At 35.8% G+C, this 15148-nt stretch overlaps 1 protein-coding gene across 1 annotated transcript; it reads right to left on the reverse strand.

The window, feature by feature from the left end:
- Positions 1 to 2802: 2802 nt before the first annotated feature.
- On the reverse strand, positions 2803 to 7066 carry LOC131596016 (NADH dehydrogenase [ubiquinone] flavoprotein 1, mitochondrial). Its single transcript, XM_058868561.1, has 3 exons — positions 6910 to 7066; positions 3855 to 5317; positions 2803 to 3115 (listed from the first exon to the last, which is right to left on the reverse strand). The coding sequence occupies exon 2, from the start codon at positions 5304 to 5306 to the stop codon at positions 3855 to 3857; it is 1452 nt and encodes a 483-aa protein (XP_058724544.1). The 5' UTR covers positions 5307 to 5317; positions 6910 to 7066; the 3' UTR covers positions 2803 to 3115.
- Between the last annotated feature and the right edge of the window lie 8082 nt (positions 7067 to 15148).

Genomic DNA, 15148 nt, shown 5'->3' on the forward strand with positions numbered 1-15148 from the left:
GAGAGAATAAAGTTGTTTATATTCTACTACTTGTGTGTTATAAATGATAGCTACTACAAGGCTATTTATACAAAAGAAAATCTTGCCACATAAGCCCTAATACAGTAAACTTATTGAACAAGTCTAAAGGTACAAACAGTACAATACTAACAAATACTAAAGTACCCTTTAACTAAACAGCTACGCTATCTGGACCCAGAAGGTAGAACTTCTGGTCAACACTATCTTCTGAGTAACCATCAGAAGATCAACCCACATCAGAACATCTAACATCCAGAGCTTCTGATGCTCATCTTCTGAATATTGAATTACTCTTCAATACAAATAACTTCTTTTATTGTAGGAGCTCTAGGGGCTGAATTCTAACATCAAAAGCTCTAATGATAGAAAAATTATACATTAACATCGAAGATGAGTTGAGAGTGTAATTATATGCAACTTTAACTTAATTCATGATCCAATTGATGGAAGCAGTGATACTATATGTTTTTGGATCTTATGCTTGATGTTGTTTCTCAAGCTCCTAATCTGATTGTTAGGAAAATAACAGATGCCTTTAAGACCAATGAGACTTGTTTCTTTAAGCTCCAAATCTGGTAACTTTGGATATGTGTAACTTTGATGACTTTCTCTCTATATCTCTCTAAACAAATAACTTATTTTAATAATTCATTCATCTTTAAAATAGTTACAAAGTTAACCCTAACGCTAAAGTCACTAAATCCAATCCCCACTTAAATACATCCTTCAATTTTATAACATTCACATGCCTAATAAAACTGTCTGATTTTGGCAATGCTTGTTGTTTGGGCAAAGTGCAAAGACTGTCCTTTATTGTATCCAATACTTCTTCTACTAAACCTTTAAAACTTATTTTTTGTGATTTGTGGGACCTTCTTCTATTGTTTTGTCCTCATTTAGCATGTATTAGTATAATCATATGAAGTTCATATGATTATACTAATACATGCTAAATGAGGACAAAACAATGTGAAAAATTGTCTAACTTGAATGTTGAGACTGAACAAACAAAATTTGGTAGGCATGTGACACTCTAGGCTCACTAGGCTCACATGGAAGGAAGTAATCGTCCATGCATGATGTAACTTCACAAAATTGTATCAGAGGACCATAAATATAAATATCTTTAGTTTCATTTTAATTCCTAAACACACCGATGCTAAACATTTTGGTATTTCGAAATTTTTGACCCTCCAATGAAAAAGCATCATATGGAAATTCAACGTCTCTCAGATTTTGAAAATGCAAGAATGACTCTTAAATTTTAGTTTGGACGCACTCTTTCACATCAAAATACGTCCTAAAGTGAGCATCACTCTATTTTTTTCTCAAAATTTAGTACGGAGATATATCTTCAGATTCACCTTATACGCATTACACGCATTTTTAACTGACACACACTCATTTGGATATAAATTAATCCAAAATGCTTTTTCGTATTCACCCCGACAGAATACAGAGATGCATTTTCGTATTCACATCAGACACTAAATTTTGACTTTATTTTAGATATACACTAATATAATTGACGAGGTATAATATCTATAGTATCATATTAAATTTTATATAAATTAAATCATACACGTATCAAATAATATGAAAATCACATATATAATTGAATAAATTCGGAATCCATAAAAAAGTCAAAATAAAATACAAACGATAAAAATACTCCTAATACAAATTATATATACTACTGGATATGTCGGACTCATGCCTCTTGTTCCTACGTTGTCTCATGTAATGTCATGTCGTTCGTACCTCATCAATAATGGCATCTAGAATGTCCCTCGCCTCAGAGTCTTCCGAAAAGACTCATCTATCTATACTCGTCTGTCCAATATCCATGATACATAGACATATAAGCAACACATCAACAACTTAATTTGTCCTAACTAGGGATGGCAAGCAGACACGCACCCGCAGGGCCCGCGGGGCCCACCAGCACCTGAACGCTCCAAAGTCCTCTCTTCCTCTCCCCTCCAAACTCCCAAACATTCTAACCTAAAGGGTTAAATATTTGTAATTTAAGAATAGGAGAAGCATTCAGGTTCTCGGTTTTCTGCCCTAGCAATCTCGCGTGAGAGAAGAAACCGCAACCCATATATACTACTGATATCTCTCGTCAAACTTCAACGGAATTTATTCTATGAGGAAAAAAACTTTAAAGATCACATTTAAAATCTAAAATAACCAAAGGAACCAAAATAGAACAAGTGAAAGCAAACTTGAGGTTGTCATGTATGAGATTTTGTAGTTCAAGAAAGGGCTATTTGAAATTATTGATACTAATCTTACCAACAACATGCATCATTTTTTAGAAGTTAGAATCCAAAAGCTTTGTAGTTAAATGTAGTTGACCTGAAACAGTTGTGAAAGATGACATTTTGGAAAGTTTCTTAGATACAGAAACTATTGCGATAGAGACAATAATCCTAAAAAAAGATTAAGACGTTATGGTATCCATCAAACAGAAAGAAAAAAAAACCTACTATCCCTATACACGCAAAATTTTCATCTTTATAGGGTGTTCTGCATTGTCATAGTGTAAACATTTGCATTCAGAGTTATAGTGTATAAACAAAATTATGTGAGTTGGACTATTGGTTATGCTCTTCAAAATATTGGGTTTGCAATATCTTTCTATAGATACTCTCATGAATGCCCTATCACTAATAATGAACATATTTTAGCCTATGCATAGATGAACAGACTTCATAGAAGCAAGTTGAAATTGGTTGTTGGACAATGACAAATAAAAAATAAATCCAGATGAACAAATTAATCTCAAATCAAATCCACTATCCAGTGGATATTATCCCTCATCATTCATTGATAAATAACAAACATAAACATGATGTTTCTCAAAATTAATGACAGTATACAGATATTATTAACAAATTACATAAAAATGTGCCAAATGACAAGTTTAGGTGGAGCATAGTTTATACAGGCTTGGATGGTTTCTCTGGTATGGTCCAGCCATAATTGCTACAGCATGAAAGTAAATAGAGTAACTTGAACCACCTATCTTTCCAAAATGATTGGCACTGCCTTATTTTGATTTTTGCTATGCACCAGTACAGTCACACTCCTACGCAAAGAATAATACAGTATAAATACAAAAAACAGTCAGGCATCGAACAAGCAGATTCTCCCTAAGAAAGATGAAATTTTCAGCATAGTTGGTATTAAAAATTATAATTTTCTTTCACATTTTAACATTTAGATGAGTCAACCTGACCCAATAACAAAAATGCCAAGACATTAAGAGGGAAAGACTATATATATGAACCTAGCCTTTTTCAGGCTACTAGGCTAATATTTCTGGTTAACAGCTTCTGAGTTTCGACACATGACACAAACTAAACAACCTAAACAGTAATAACAAAAAGCCTCAAAAAACTACCTGTATTGAACTCTAGCACGGCAGAAGAAAGAAATCAGATCACATGGATCACGCTCCAGATGTCCAATCCAAGACGTGAGGGATGGTATTGAAAGTCCCGCATTGGATATGACATGCCTTAAAAAAGTGTTTATAAGAGGGAAACATTTTTCATTTTACCAGCCGGTTTTGTGTGATTGTTAGACCTAACCCAAATTCTAAGATAAATACTCAGCATCTATCACTTCATAGGAATAACATCCTACGATAGTAACAAGTTCTCACATTTTAGTTTTTCTAAGGCATATCTAATACCTATCTAAACAGCTAAAATATGCATTGAATCCTTCAATTTAAGCTAAATATAATAACTCATCTATATCATGTGCGTTTATTTATCAACTGTTTATGTAAATGAGATTAAAAGCAAAGTGAGGACAAATACCTAACCAGTGGCTTGCAGCAACTCCCTCTGGGCATTCTCTCTAATCCTTCTCTCAAGCTCGGGCCTGAAATGCCTGATAAGTCCCTGCACAGGCCATGCAGCAGCGTCACCCAAGGCGCAAATTGTGTGCCCTTCAATTTGCTTAGTCACCTCCTGAAGCATATCAATTTCTTCTAGCTTGGCATTTCCAACTTTCATTCTTTCCATGATCATCCAAAGCCATCCTGTTCCCTCCCTGCATGGTGTGCATTGCCCGCAGCTTTCATGCTTGTAGAAGTACGAGAGCCTTGCAATGGCATCCACAACATCAGTAGACTTATCCATCACAATCACAGCTGCAGTCCCCAAACCTGTCTGGGCAGCCTTCAACGCATCATAATCCATGATAATATCATCGCATACATTTTTTGGAATCAGTGGAACAGATGATCCTCCTGGAATCACAGCAAGTAAATTGTCCCACCCTCCTCTAACACCTCCACAGTGCCTCTCAATCAACTCCTTCAGTGGTATACTCATTTCTTCCTCAACCGTGCAAGGCTTGTTCACATGTCCTGACACACAAAACAACTTTGTCCCAGAGTTGTTCTTCCTACCAAAACTGGCAAACCATTCTGGCCCACGCCTTAAAATGGTTGGAGACACAGCTACGGTTTCAACATTTGTGACAGTGGTGGGACAACCATACAACCCTGCATTGGCTGGGAAAGGAGGCTTCAATCTTGGTTTACCTTGCTTACCTTCAAGGCTCTCCAAGAGGGCAGTTTCCTCACCACAAATATAAGCTCCAGCACCATAGTGTATATGAACCTCGAAATCATAGCCTGAGCCACAGGCATTTTTACCCAATAAACCAGCTGCATAAGCCTCTTTCCTAGCCTTTTCAAGATTTAAACGCTCATTTACATATTCACCCCTGATGTAGATGTAAGCAGCACTGGCCCTCATTCCCACTCCAGCAATTAAGCAACCTTCTAGCAATTTATGTGGGTCATGACGCATAATTTCCCTGTCTTTGCAAGTACCTGGTTCACTTTCATCTGCATTAACAACGAGGTATGAAGGGCGGCCATCCGATACTTTTGGCATAAACGACCATTTGAGGCCAGAAGGAAAACCAGCACCACCACGTCCACGGAGACCAGACTTCTTCATTTCATTAACAATCCAATCAGTACCCTTAGTTACCAAATCTTTAGTGCGATGCCAATCACCTCTCTTCATGGCACCTTTCAGGAAAGGATCATGCAGCCCATACAAGTTGGTAAAAATCCTGTCCTCATCCTTAAGTCCACCGAAATGGGTTTTCTCTGGAGGTGGAGGTGGTGGTGGAGGCTGTGGTGTACTTGCGGTTGAAGCACCCTGAGTGCTAAATAATCTATAACCAATACCCAATTTTTCACTACGTTGTTGAGCCAACACTGCCCTCTTTAAAGAAAGAATGCCTCTCATGGTTATTCTACCTGACAAGTTTCCAAACAGAGCATTTTGGGTTAATATGCAAACCATATAGTCCAAAGCTAAAGATGGTCAAATAAAAAATGCTAACGAAATTGGCTGATAACTCTGGGACTAACCAATAAAATCAGGGCACATGCGTCAAAAAAAAACACGAGCTTTCAAATTACTAAATAGTCATTACAAGAGTTCAACCCCAATTGCAAATTCAGAAACATACAATCAAAACACTTAACATTCTGATTCATACCATGCCATATTAAACATAAAATTCCCATAAAACAGTAACCTCCAACCTAGGTAGTTAATCGCGGTCGCTAGTCGTAACAGCAATGCCTGGTTCGGCGTGCAACACTGTCACGCCTGACTCAGATGCATTTCACGAGAACAACGAGGCGCATGTAGCTGCCTTCGCAGAATTTTGTGTCCGCTACAGTTAAGATTTTAAAAAAAAAAGTATGGACAGAAACCTGAAGAATCAAAGTGGAAGAAAAAGGGATGATGAAGAAAAAATGAAAAATCACAATTTGAACTGGCGAGATGCTTGAATTACAATGACGTAGTTTAACAAAACTGCATAATAACTAAAAATATTATAATAGCTAAACCATTGTTTTAAACAGAGTAGTCATTCTCGGATAGTGGCGTGGAGCGGCCAACCCCAAAAGTAGGATAGCGTACTGCGGGATGGCCACTCTATTTGATAATTTTTTGGACAAATTACATATAATAGTTATAAATATATAGAATGTAAAATTAAACAAATAACTCAAATTATAAAATATTCATAAATCAAAGCACACATGACTCTTGAAGTGCATAAACGACTATGAAGGAAGGTTAAGGTTGAGTCTGAACTCAAACTTGATTGAAAAACAATAATTACCCTTAACATTGTAAATTTAATGGGTTATTTTGGTTTTTTAAAGAGGAAAGGATAGCGGGCCAAAACTGCTCTGGACCAAGAAACGCTCTGCTATGCTATCTTGATATTTACCCTATAGTGGCCGCTATAATGTTCTGGACCGCTAAGGCTCTTCCAGTAGCAGTAGTCAACCGCTCCACTATAGTGGGATAGTGCCGCTACTGACTACTCAGGTTTTAAACACAGTTTGGACGGGACATTCAAACCGGCTTCAATGATTTTTTTTTTAAAATACAATGATTTGCACTAGGAAAGATCGATTTTGACAAACCAACATACAACCCCAACCCCAATCCAATCAGATTTAAACAAAACAACAACTAAAAACAATTTTAAAACTATCAACATTTCAACAGATTAATTTATACGTTAAATTTACAATCTAACATGAAATTTGGGAAAATGATTGAAACCCTAGAAAGAATGAAAAGCGATGAGAGCACTGTGAATCTGCAAATCCAAATCCAGGAAGAAATATAAACTATGGTTCATATTAAAATGCACGTGAATTGCAACCCCGAGAGTGTTCACACCAAAAATCAAACGAAAACGAAAAACTAAAACAAAAACATGGATTTGAGCTTGAAAGTATATTAAGATAAGGCGACACTGATTTAGAATAGGATGACCATGAAAACGAGAGAAAAGGAAATTGCAGAGAACATGACATACCGGAAAACGTAGTAGATCGGAGCAGCGTGTTGTTGTTGCTGTTGTTGTTGTTCTTCTAGCTTCGTTTTTTTCGATTTACTTATATTATTGTTGGGTTATTTGAAGTTTGGGCTTTTGTTTATCCACGTTGCACTTTAGAAAAACAGATTGCCGAGACTTCAATGCAGAAAAAGACGTCTACAATTTTTTATTCACAAAAATAATTAAAATATCAAACATAAACAAGAATCTCGATTTAAAAAATTATTAATTCTAATAAAATGAATTTATAAAAATAAAAAAATTAATTATAAAAATTTCGTTGATCATATGATATATCAACTTATATTGACTAATAATATAAAATGAAAACTTTTCTTAATTGTTATTACCTCCACTCTAGATAATTTTATATTTAAAGATGGGGTAGTATTTTAAAGTTGCTTGAACATATCAATATAATTAATGCTTTTTTGTTTTTTTAGAATTTATTTATTTTATATTTATAATATTTTAATAGTTGGAATAATTTTTACAAAACAATTGATATTATTTTTATTTTAAAGTTTGAAAATAAAAAATAAAAAATAAAAAATGAATAAAATAACTTTCAAAAACACATCACTTAAAAAGTAATAGAATATTTATTAAAAACAAATTTAATAATATGAACTTCACATATTAACCATGTTTTTCCTATCAATACTATCAAAATTATATTTTTACGTTAGTTACACATAGGGGTGGAAATAGACTAAGCTAGGCTAAGCTTTATAAGGTCTGGGTCTGGCCTACGATAAATTTGAAATGCCTGAGTCTGGCCTATAGCTTACAATAGGCTCTTTTTTTTTACCTGGCCTGACCTTTTTAAAAGTTTGGCATGACCTGGAAGCCTATTTAAAAGCCTATTTTTCATTATGGTTTCAATTAATCCATATTATTTAAGAAATCTCCTATATAAGTATATATAGGTCAGCCTATTTAGCATTTGTTCTAATATATATGCATATATAGGCTTGCATATTTAGCCTTTTTTCTAATATACATACAAATATAGGCGGGTCTATTTAGCCTATTTTTAATATACATGAAAATATAGGTCGACCTATAAGGTTTCATGGGCTTTTTTTAATAGCCTAAGTCTGGCCTATTTTATTAAATAGGCTTTTAAAAAAGCCTAAGTTTAGCCTTTTTGTTAAATAAGTCTGGCCTGACCTGGCCTTATATAGGCTAGGCCATAGGCCCCTGTAAGCCGGCCTGGCCTACTCCCACCCCTAGTTACACGTTAATTATCCCATCACATCTAGTCAGTTAGTTTGTTAGCGAAAATATCTCTAAATTAGTTATAGCTCTAATGTTAAGGGTTTTCAATTTTGCTCTCTTTGAGAAATGGGAGTGGAAAATAAACTTTGAAAGATAAGGTATTTGGTATGAGGCCTTAACTAATAGATACGGGATGAGAGAGAACGAAACAGTGAGTGGGGGTAGAGACTGCTCTTGTTGGTGGAATTCTATTTATCATCTCAATAATGTCGAGCGGTACCAAGAGTCCAATTACCCTATTAAGGAATTGTATAATGGGCTTATGTCTCAATCTAAACACAACTAATTCGGATTGGGCAAGACGTGGCATAAAGCTATCCCGTCGAAAGATTCGTGTCTAGCTTGGAGAATTTTTCAAAACAAAATAACTATCAGGGATAACCTTATTATGAAAGGTGTGATAGTTGATGAATCTAATTTGTGTTTCGGAGAATGTGTTAAAGAAGAGTCAGTAGCTCTTTTATTCTTCGAATGTCCCATGTTTTGTGGGGGTTTGGTATAAGGTGTGTCGTTGGTTAAACATATCCTCGGCATTGCATATTGATAATATATCGCATGTAAAGCAATTTGAAGGATTGTTAGGTGGAGGCAGAAATGTCGGTCGTATGGCCCAAGTAATTTGGTTTGCGTGTGTGTGGAATATTTGAAAAGGAGGAATGATAAACTTTTTCAAAATAGTTAGTTTATTTAATGAATTTTTTTATTTGGAATCTTTAAAAGGTGCCCCTGGAGCACTCGTTAGCATGCCCTTTTTTACTTTTATGTTAGATACACGTCCATTACATTTCTTTACAACTTTCTTGGATTTTCTACCTTATTGTTTCAACCTTGTCTTAGGTAAAGTTCTCTCAACTTTCTCATTTCCTAATCTTTTTTTTTTATATCTTCACTGAATTCTCTTATCTTTTCTCTCCTTATGAACATCACAAAACCCTAGATTTTCATCCTTATTTTTTCATCAATGGTCGATTCTAATGACAACAATCATGAACAACCATCGCCAATCACCATCTTTAACAACGGTACTATCCAAAACACCACCCAAACCACTATCATAAACTGCCAAATCAAAATGACCGACCCTTTATACATGTATCTTAATGATAATCATGGGATTGTCATTGTGTCTCCGCCTCCTAACAACAACAACTTTCATGATTGATCTCGATTGGTTAAACTTGTTCTTTAATCCAAGAACAAATTAGGGTTCGTATAAGGAACCATAATTCGCTCAAAACCCCCAAATCAATCAACTCTTGCTTGGGACTGCTGCAATACTATGGTAATGGTGTGGTAAGCAAACTCAATCACACCAAAAATTGCACAAAGTGTCCTCTAAGTAGATACCGCGCGCGAAATATGACTAGAACTTAAAGGTATATATCATGCAGGTGACATCTTCCGCATATCTAACATTTAAGAAGAAATTTACGCACTCTGTTAATGCGACCTCAATATCACACAGTATTTCACATTAAACCTCAAGAAATTGTGGCAGAATAAAAGAATTTCATACCGCTTCCTACCTGTAGATGCATTGTCAAGTGTTCTTGTTCACTCATATCAACGATCAAAACATATCGCAAGGGGATTATGTTATCCATTTCCTGAAAGGATTGAATTAGTAATATGCTCTGGTTCTCTCACAAATCATGTTGATGACACCGTTACCCCATATCAATAAGAAATTTTCCATGCTCATTTAGTAATAAAGAAACCATCTTACTCCCACTGAAGATAACAAGTTAGTTGCACTCTTCAATCAATCTTCCTCCAAGAAAAAACCCTTAGAAGTTAACCTTAAATATGTTTCTCCTGATTGTGACAAAGAGGTAAAGGTTTGATCATACTACCACAATCATAAAAACATTATCAAAATCATTTATGGACTATGTTTTTACTAACCCAATCAATCAGATAAATGTGAAATCGATTAGACAGTTCAAAACTTTGTCCTAAACATTATGACAACCTCTTATTTGATTGGCTACACTCCAAAATGTTTTTAGGTTGTTTTCTTTGATAAAAAGAGGATTTAAAACATGTTTTGGTGTGTGTGTGTGTGTGTGTGTGTGTGTGCGCGCGTGTGTGTGTGTGTGATTTTGCCACACTACTTTACAAGAATGCCCTTGTGTTTTTACAAAACACCAATCATTCAGACACAACTTAACGAGCTTTCACACTTAATCTTTGTCACACTTTAAAAATTCAAAACTTGCCAAATATACCCATCATACAAACATTCGCTTGAGTCTTCTGGGAGATGATGCTTGATATATCTTCAAGTTAAATTCCACTATCAGGGGATGTTTATAATGATCATCAAACCCTAATTGTCCTGCTTGTATCTTTGACCGCTTGTCATACGTGCTTGACTTTATGCTTTTAAGTTTGATCAAATGTTGCATCTTCATAAGTGAAGCCAATTTGTATCCAAGTTGCCATCCAACTTGTCCAAGTTTACATCATTAAAAGCACATCATAAAAGGAAGACCATTATTATCTTTGGCTTTGATCACTTCTTTAAATAGCATGTAAAACATGGTTCCACGAAAAGTACCAAATTTTCTAAGTGGTCGAATTATTCGAGTTAGAAGAACATAAAATTCATCAAAAGAGGTCTGGTACTATAGGTACCTTCCAAATTTTTCATGTGCGCCTAAAATTGTGTGAACAAAATCTATTCATACTCTTTGAGTTTTGATGATAACAAAGTACTTAAAGAATAATAGAGTTTACTAACATTTCCTTAAATGTACAAGATCACTAAGCTGGTATTTAACTAGGTTCTGAACAAATTAAATTGATTATAAAGAAGAAGCAATTTAGATTCTACTGAAGCAGAATCTGATTTTCATATAGAACCTCAGCGCCAAAATTTTCTCAGCCTCTGATGTTCTAATAAGACTTCAGTGCAATGTTGGCTCAACTTCTGATATTCAAAATGGAGTTTCGAGCACCTTACTAGAAACATAGTACAAACATTCATGTGTTCGTACTCTCTGCAGAAGCAGCTGCATCTTATCAAGCTGCTAGAATTATGGAGAAAGTCAACTAGAGGTTTTAGCACAAGGCTCAAGGCCGCTTGACATGATTTCTCCTGTTTACTCCAACATGCATATGAATGCCTTAATTGAGAAAGAAACAATGGATAAAGCAGTTATTCAGAAGATGAAGACCCTCATTGGACCAACTCCAACGTCTCTTTCTTGGAAACTGCTTCTTCAACAAAGACACTTGTGTAAGCAAGCTTCCAACGTCTCTTTTGTTCCCTCTATAAAAGGAGAAAAATATTCAAAATAAGTAACAAGATAATACAACAATAAGACATAACAAGAACAATAATTGTTATGAACTTTTAGCTTCTGTACATAGTTGTTGTGGTTGCACATAATCATGAGAGTTTCTTACACTTGTACCTCTGATTGTATATCACGTCCATCTTATTGTAATCCTAAACACTTTTTTTAGAATTTGGAAAATTCTTAGGCTTAGTGTTTGAGCAATAAAGTCTCGAGCTTAGTATTTAAGCAAGGAAGTCTTGAATCGTAGGTTTAGGCAATAAAGTCTCTTGCATGCGTGCTTGAGCAAGAAAGTCTCTTTCCAATTTGATTGAGAAAGGAAGTCCTCAAAGTTAGTTTAGGAAAGTAAGTCTCTTTCTAGTGTGATTGAGCCGGAAGTCCAGAACAATTGGTTATGTATTATGGTCCATCATTAAACATTAATGTTCTTAATATCATCAGGTTTAAGGTCCTTGGTCGACATAAATAATTTAAAGGGTTAAATAGTGTTCACCCCCTGCCAAATAAGCGAGATTCGGTTTTCCCCCTTATTAAAAAAAAATTTAGCCTTTGCCCCTTAACAAATAAAGATTCTCCAGAGGGAAACCTTATTGAGGAAGATTCCATCAGACATGCCTACGTGTAATGGATCTTCTTGCTTATGTGGCTGGTTGTGACACGGTGGCAAGGTCTCCTCATATAATTTGGGATTTAGGGTTCACGATGGTATTCATTCTGATTTTCTTCCATTGTTGCTCCTTCAATTTCTTCTCCCTCAACGTGGGTGTGTTTATTCCCAAATTTTAGGGTTACGCAATCTCTTCTGCGTTCTTCCAATTGCTTTATCCTCTCTTCGTTCATACTCTCAATCTCTTCTGCGTTCTTCCAGTTGCTTCATCCTCTCTTAGTTCATACTCTCACCGGTGGAAATGGAATCCAGTAAAAGTATTGGTAGCTGCAATTCCTACATCTCCAACTTGAAGATCCCCACATGTGGATGCAGTCGTCCTATGAAGATGTGGGTAGCCAAGACATCCAAGAATCGCGGACGGAAATTCTGGAAGTGCAAGAATGCAGGAGTAAGTAAGGTTTTAGTTATTTCATTTTTTTTGTTAAATGGGTTTACTGAAAATTGATTAAGATTGTTGTTTTGTAATTGTTGCAGATGGAGAATAGTTGTGATTTTTTTATTTGGGATGACGAAATCAGTAGTTCGGAACATTTATGCAAGGACTATGAATTGGCAAATATGAAGGTTAAGTTGATGGAAGGAATTCTGGAAAAAACCAAATTGAAGCAGGTTGTTTTGAAGAGAAGCATTTCCCATCTGAAAGTGGCATTGTTCATGTCTTGGTTTTTGTTTGGTGTAATATACATATATATGTAATGAAATGAATTCATATTTGAGACAAAAGATGTAACCTACAGTTATATGCAATGTAATGTGTTTTGGTTGTCCAATTAATGTGATTTAGTATGATTCATTAAAGTCTTATAATTTGTTGAAAATTTTGGTTGATAATGTAGCATAAAATTACTTAACAGACAAAATGGATAACAAATGGACAACCATTGTACCAACATTGTACCAAAATACATCATCATTGTACCATAAACAAATGACATAAACAAAATATTGAAGTTCACTAGCATTATACATAACTAGGACTTATACATAATCATGACTTAATACTTCTTCTTCAATTTCTTCTTCCCACGCCTTGACTCATCATTGTTCTCTTCATCAGTCACTGATAATGGTTCTTCAGAGCTAGCACCTGGGCCAGTTAATGGTTTTTTAAACCAGAACAACTTCTGTCTTTCACTTGTCCTCCTCTTGATTGGCTTGGAAGGTGACATCTTTTTCTTACCTCTCCTTTGTGAGGTTCCATCCACAGCAGAGCATTGGGTAGAGTTAAATTCTGGCAGGCTTGAGATCACATCATCAGTGATGTCTCCAAAAAAATCAGTCTGAAGTGTCTCAGTTTGAACTCCATCTGTTGCAGCAGTTTGAACTACATCTGTTGCAGCAGTTTGGGCTACATCAATTGCACCAGATTCAACTTCATGAGTTACAGCACTTTGAACTCCATCTGTTGCAGCAGTTTGGGCTACATCAGTTGCACCAGATTCAGCTTCATGAGTTGCAGCAGTTTGGGCATCCAACTTAACTTTTTTCTACATGAATGAAGAACAACATTTGTTAATTTCATATACAGGTTGAAAAAACAGTTTGAGTTGTGATAGGGACTAGACATACCTTTCTTTTAAGTGCATTGGGATTCTGAGTTGTGCTTTTGCAAGTTTAAGCATTGGGACCAAATTTGTCACAAATGGTGCACCTATAAGACACACCTGGTAATCTCCTTCTTCTAGCACCTTCTTCTCCACACTCTCTAATCCTTAATTTCTTAGGCCTGCCAGGACCTCTCTTGTACATGGGGGGCATTATTGGATCAGCTTCTACTTCAGGCCACATTTCTTCACCATTTATTGGACTTATAGCAAAACTATAACATATGGCATACTTGTCCCTATGATAACAACTGTCTACAAAATCTTCTGGATTCTGTTGTCTGAAAGATAGAGCAGCAATAGCATGTCTACAAGGGATGCCAACTAGCTCCCAGAAGTTACAAGTACAACTTCTCTTAGCAATGTCAACTACAAACTTCTGACCATTATATGAATGATTCACCTCAAAGGTCTCTTCCATTGCCCAATTGGGCAACCAGTGTCCACTTAGCATGACTTCTTTATCAAGCCTCTTCCTAGGTATTGGCATTACTTTATGAGGCCATTTTTTTAGCTTGGCTGATGAGGCAGAACATCTATTCATCAAGTACAGCCTAATCCACTCACACATGGTCAAAATAGGTTTGTCTCTTACACTTAAAATGGTAGCATTAAATGATTTAGATATGTTATTCATTAGTACATCACATTTAGGGTAAAAGGAAAAAGCATGCTTACACCATGATTTTGGAGGAACACCCATTAACCATGTCCAAACATCAAGATCTATAAACTTTAATTCATTCATCTTTTGGAACCAGCCTTGGTAGTAAGTGGCTTTTGCAGCTTCCATCATTAGATCTCTAATGAGTGCACCCCCTCCAAATTTTTTCCTGAAATTGGCATATAGATGCCTTAAACAAACCCTGTGCTCAATTCTCTCAAACATCTCCTCAAAGACTGCAACAAGACCCTGCAAGTTGAATTACATTAGTAACACACAACAATAACTATAGAGGTTGACAAAAGTCTCATGAAAACATACCTTTTGTTGGTCTGATATGAACACATATTTGTTGCTCTGACCCACATCATTCATCAACAGCTCCAAGAACCACTTCCAGCTTTCTTTTGTTTCTGTCTCCACAACCCCAAAAGCAAGTGGAAAATACTGATCATTAGGGTCCCTCCCTACAGCAATTAGCAACTGACCACCATACTTTGTTTTAAGATGGCAGCCATCCACTCCCACAAAGGGCCTACATCCATTAATGAAACCCTTTTTACATCCCTCAAAGCAGAAATAGAAGCAACCAAATCTTGGTGGGATTGTTGGATTAGGCCTTTCAATAGTTATAGCCAAAGTGTTTCCAGGGCTGGCCCTTAATAACTCTGCAGCATACCTCCTCAATATTGCATAC

This window comes from Vicia villosa, linkage group LG4 (genome assembly GCF_029867415.1).
Source record: "Vicia villosa cultivar HV-30 ecotype Madison, WI linkage group LG4, Vvil1.0, whole genome shotgun sequence".
Taxonomy (NCBI): Eukaryota; Viridiplantae; Streptophyta; class Magnoliopsida; order Fabales; family Fabaceae; genus Vicia; species Vicia villosa.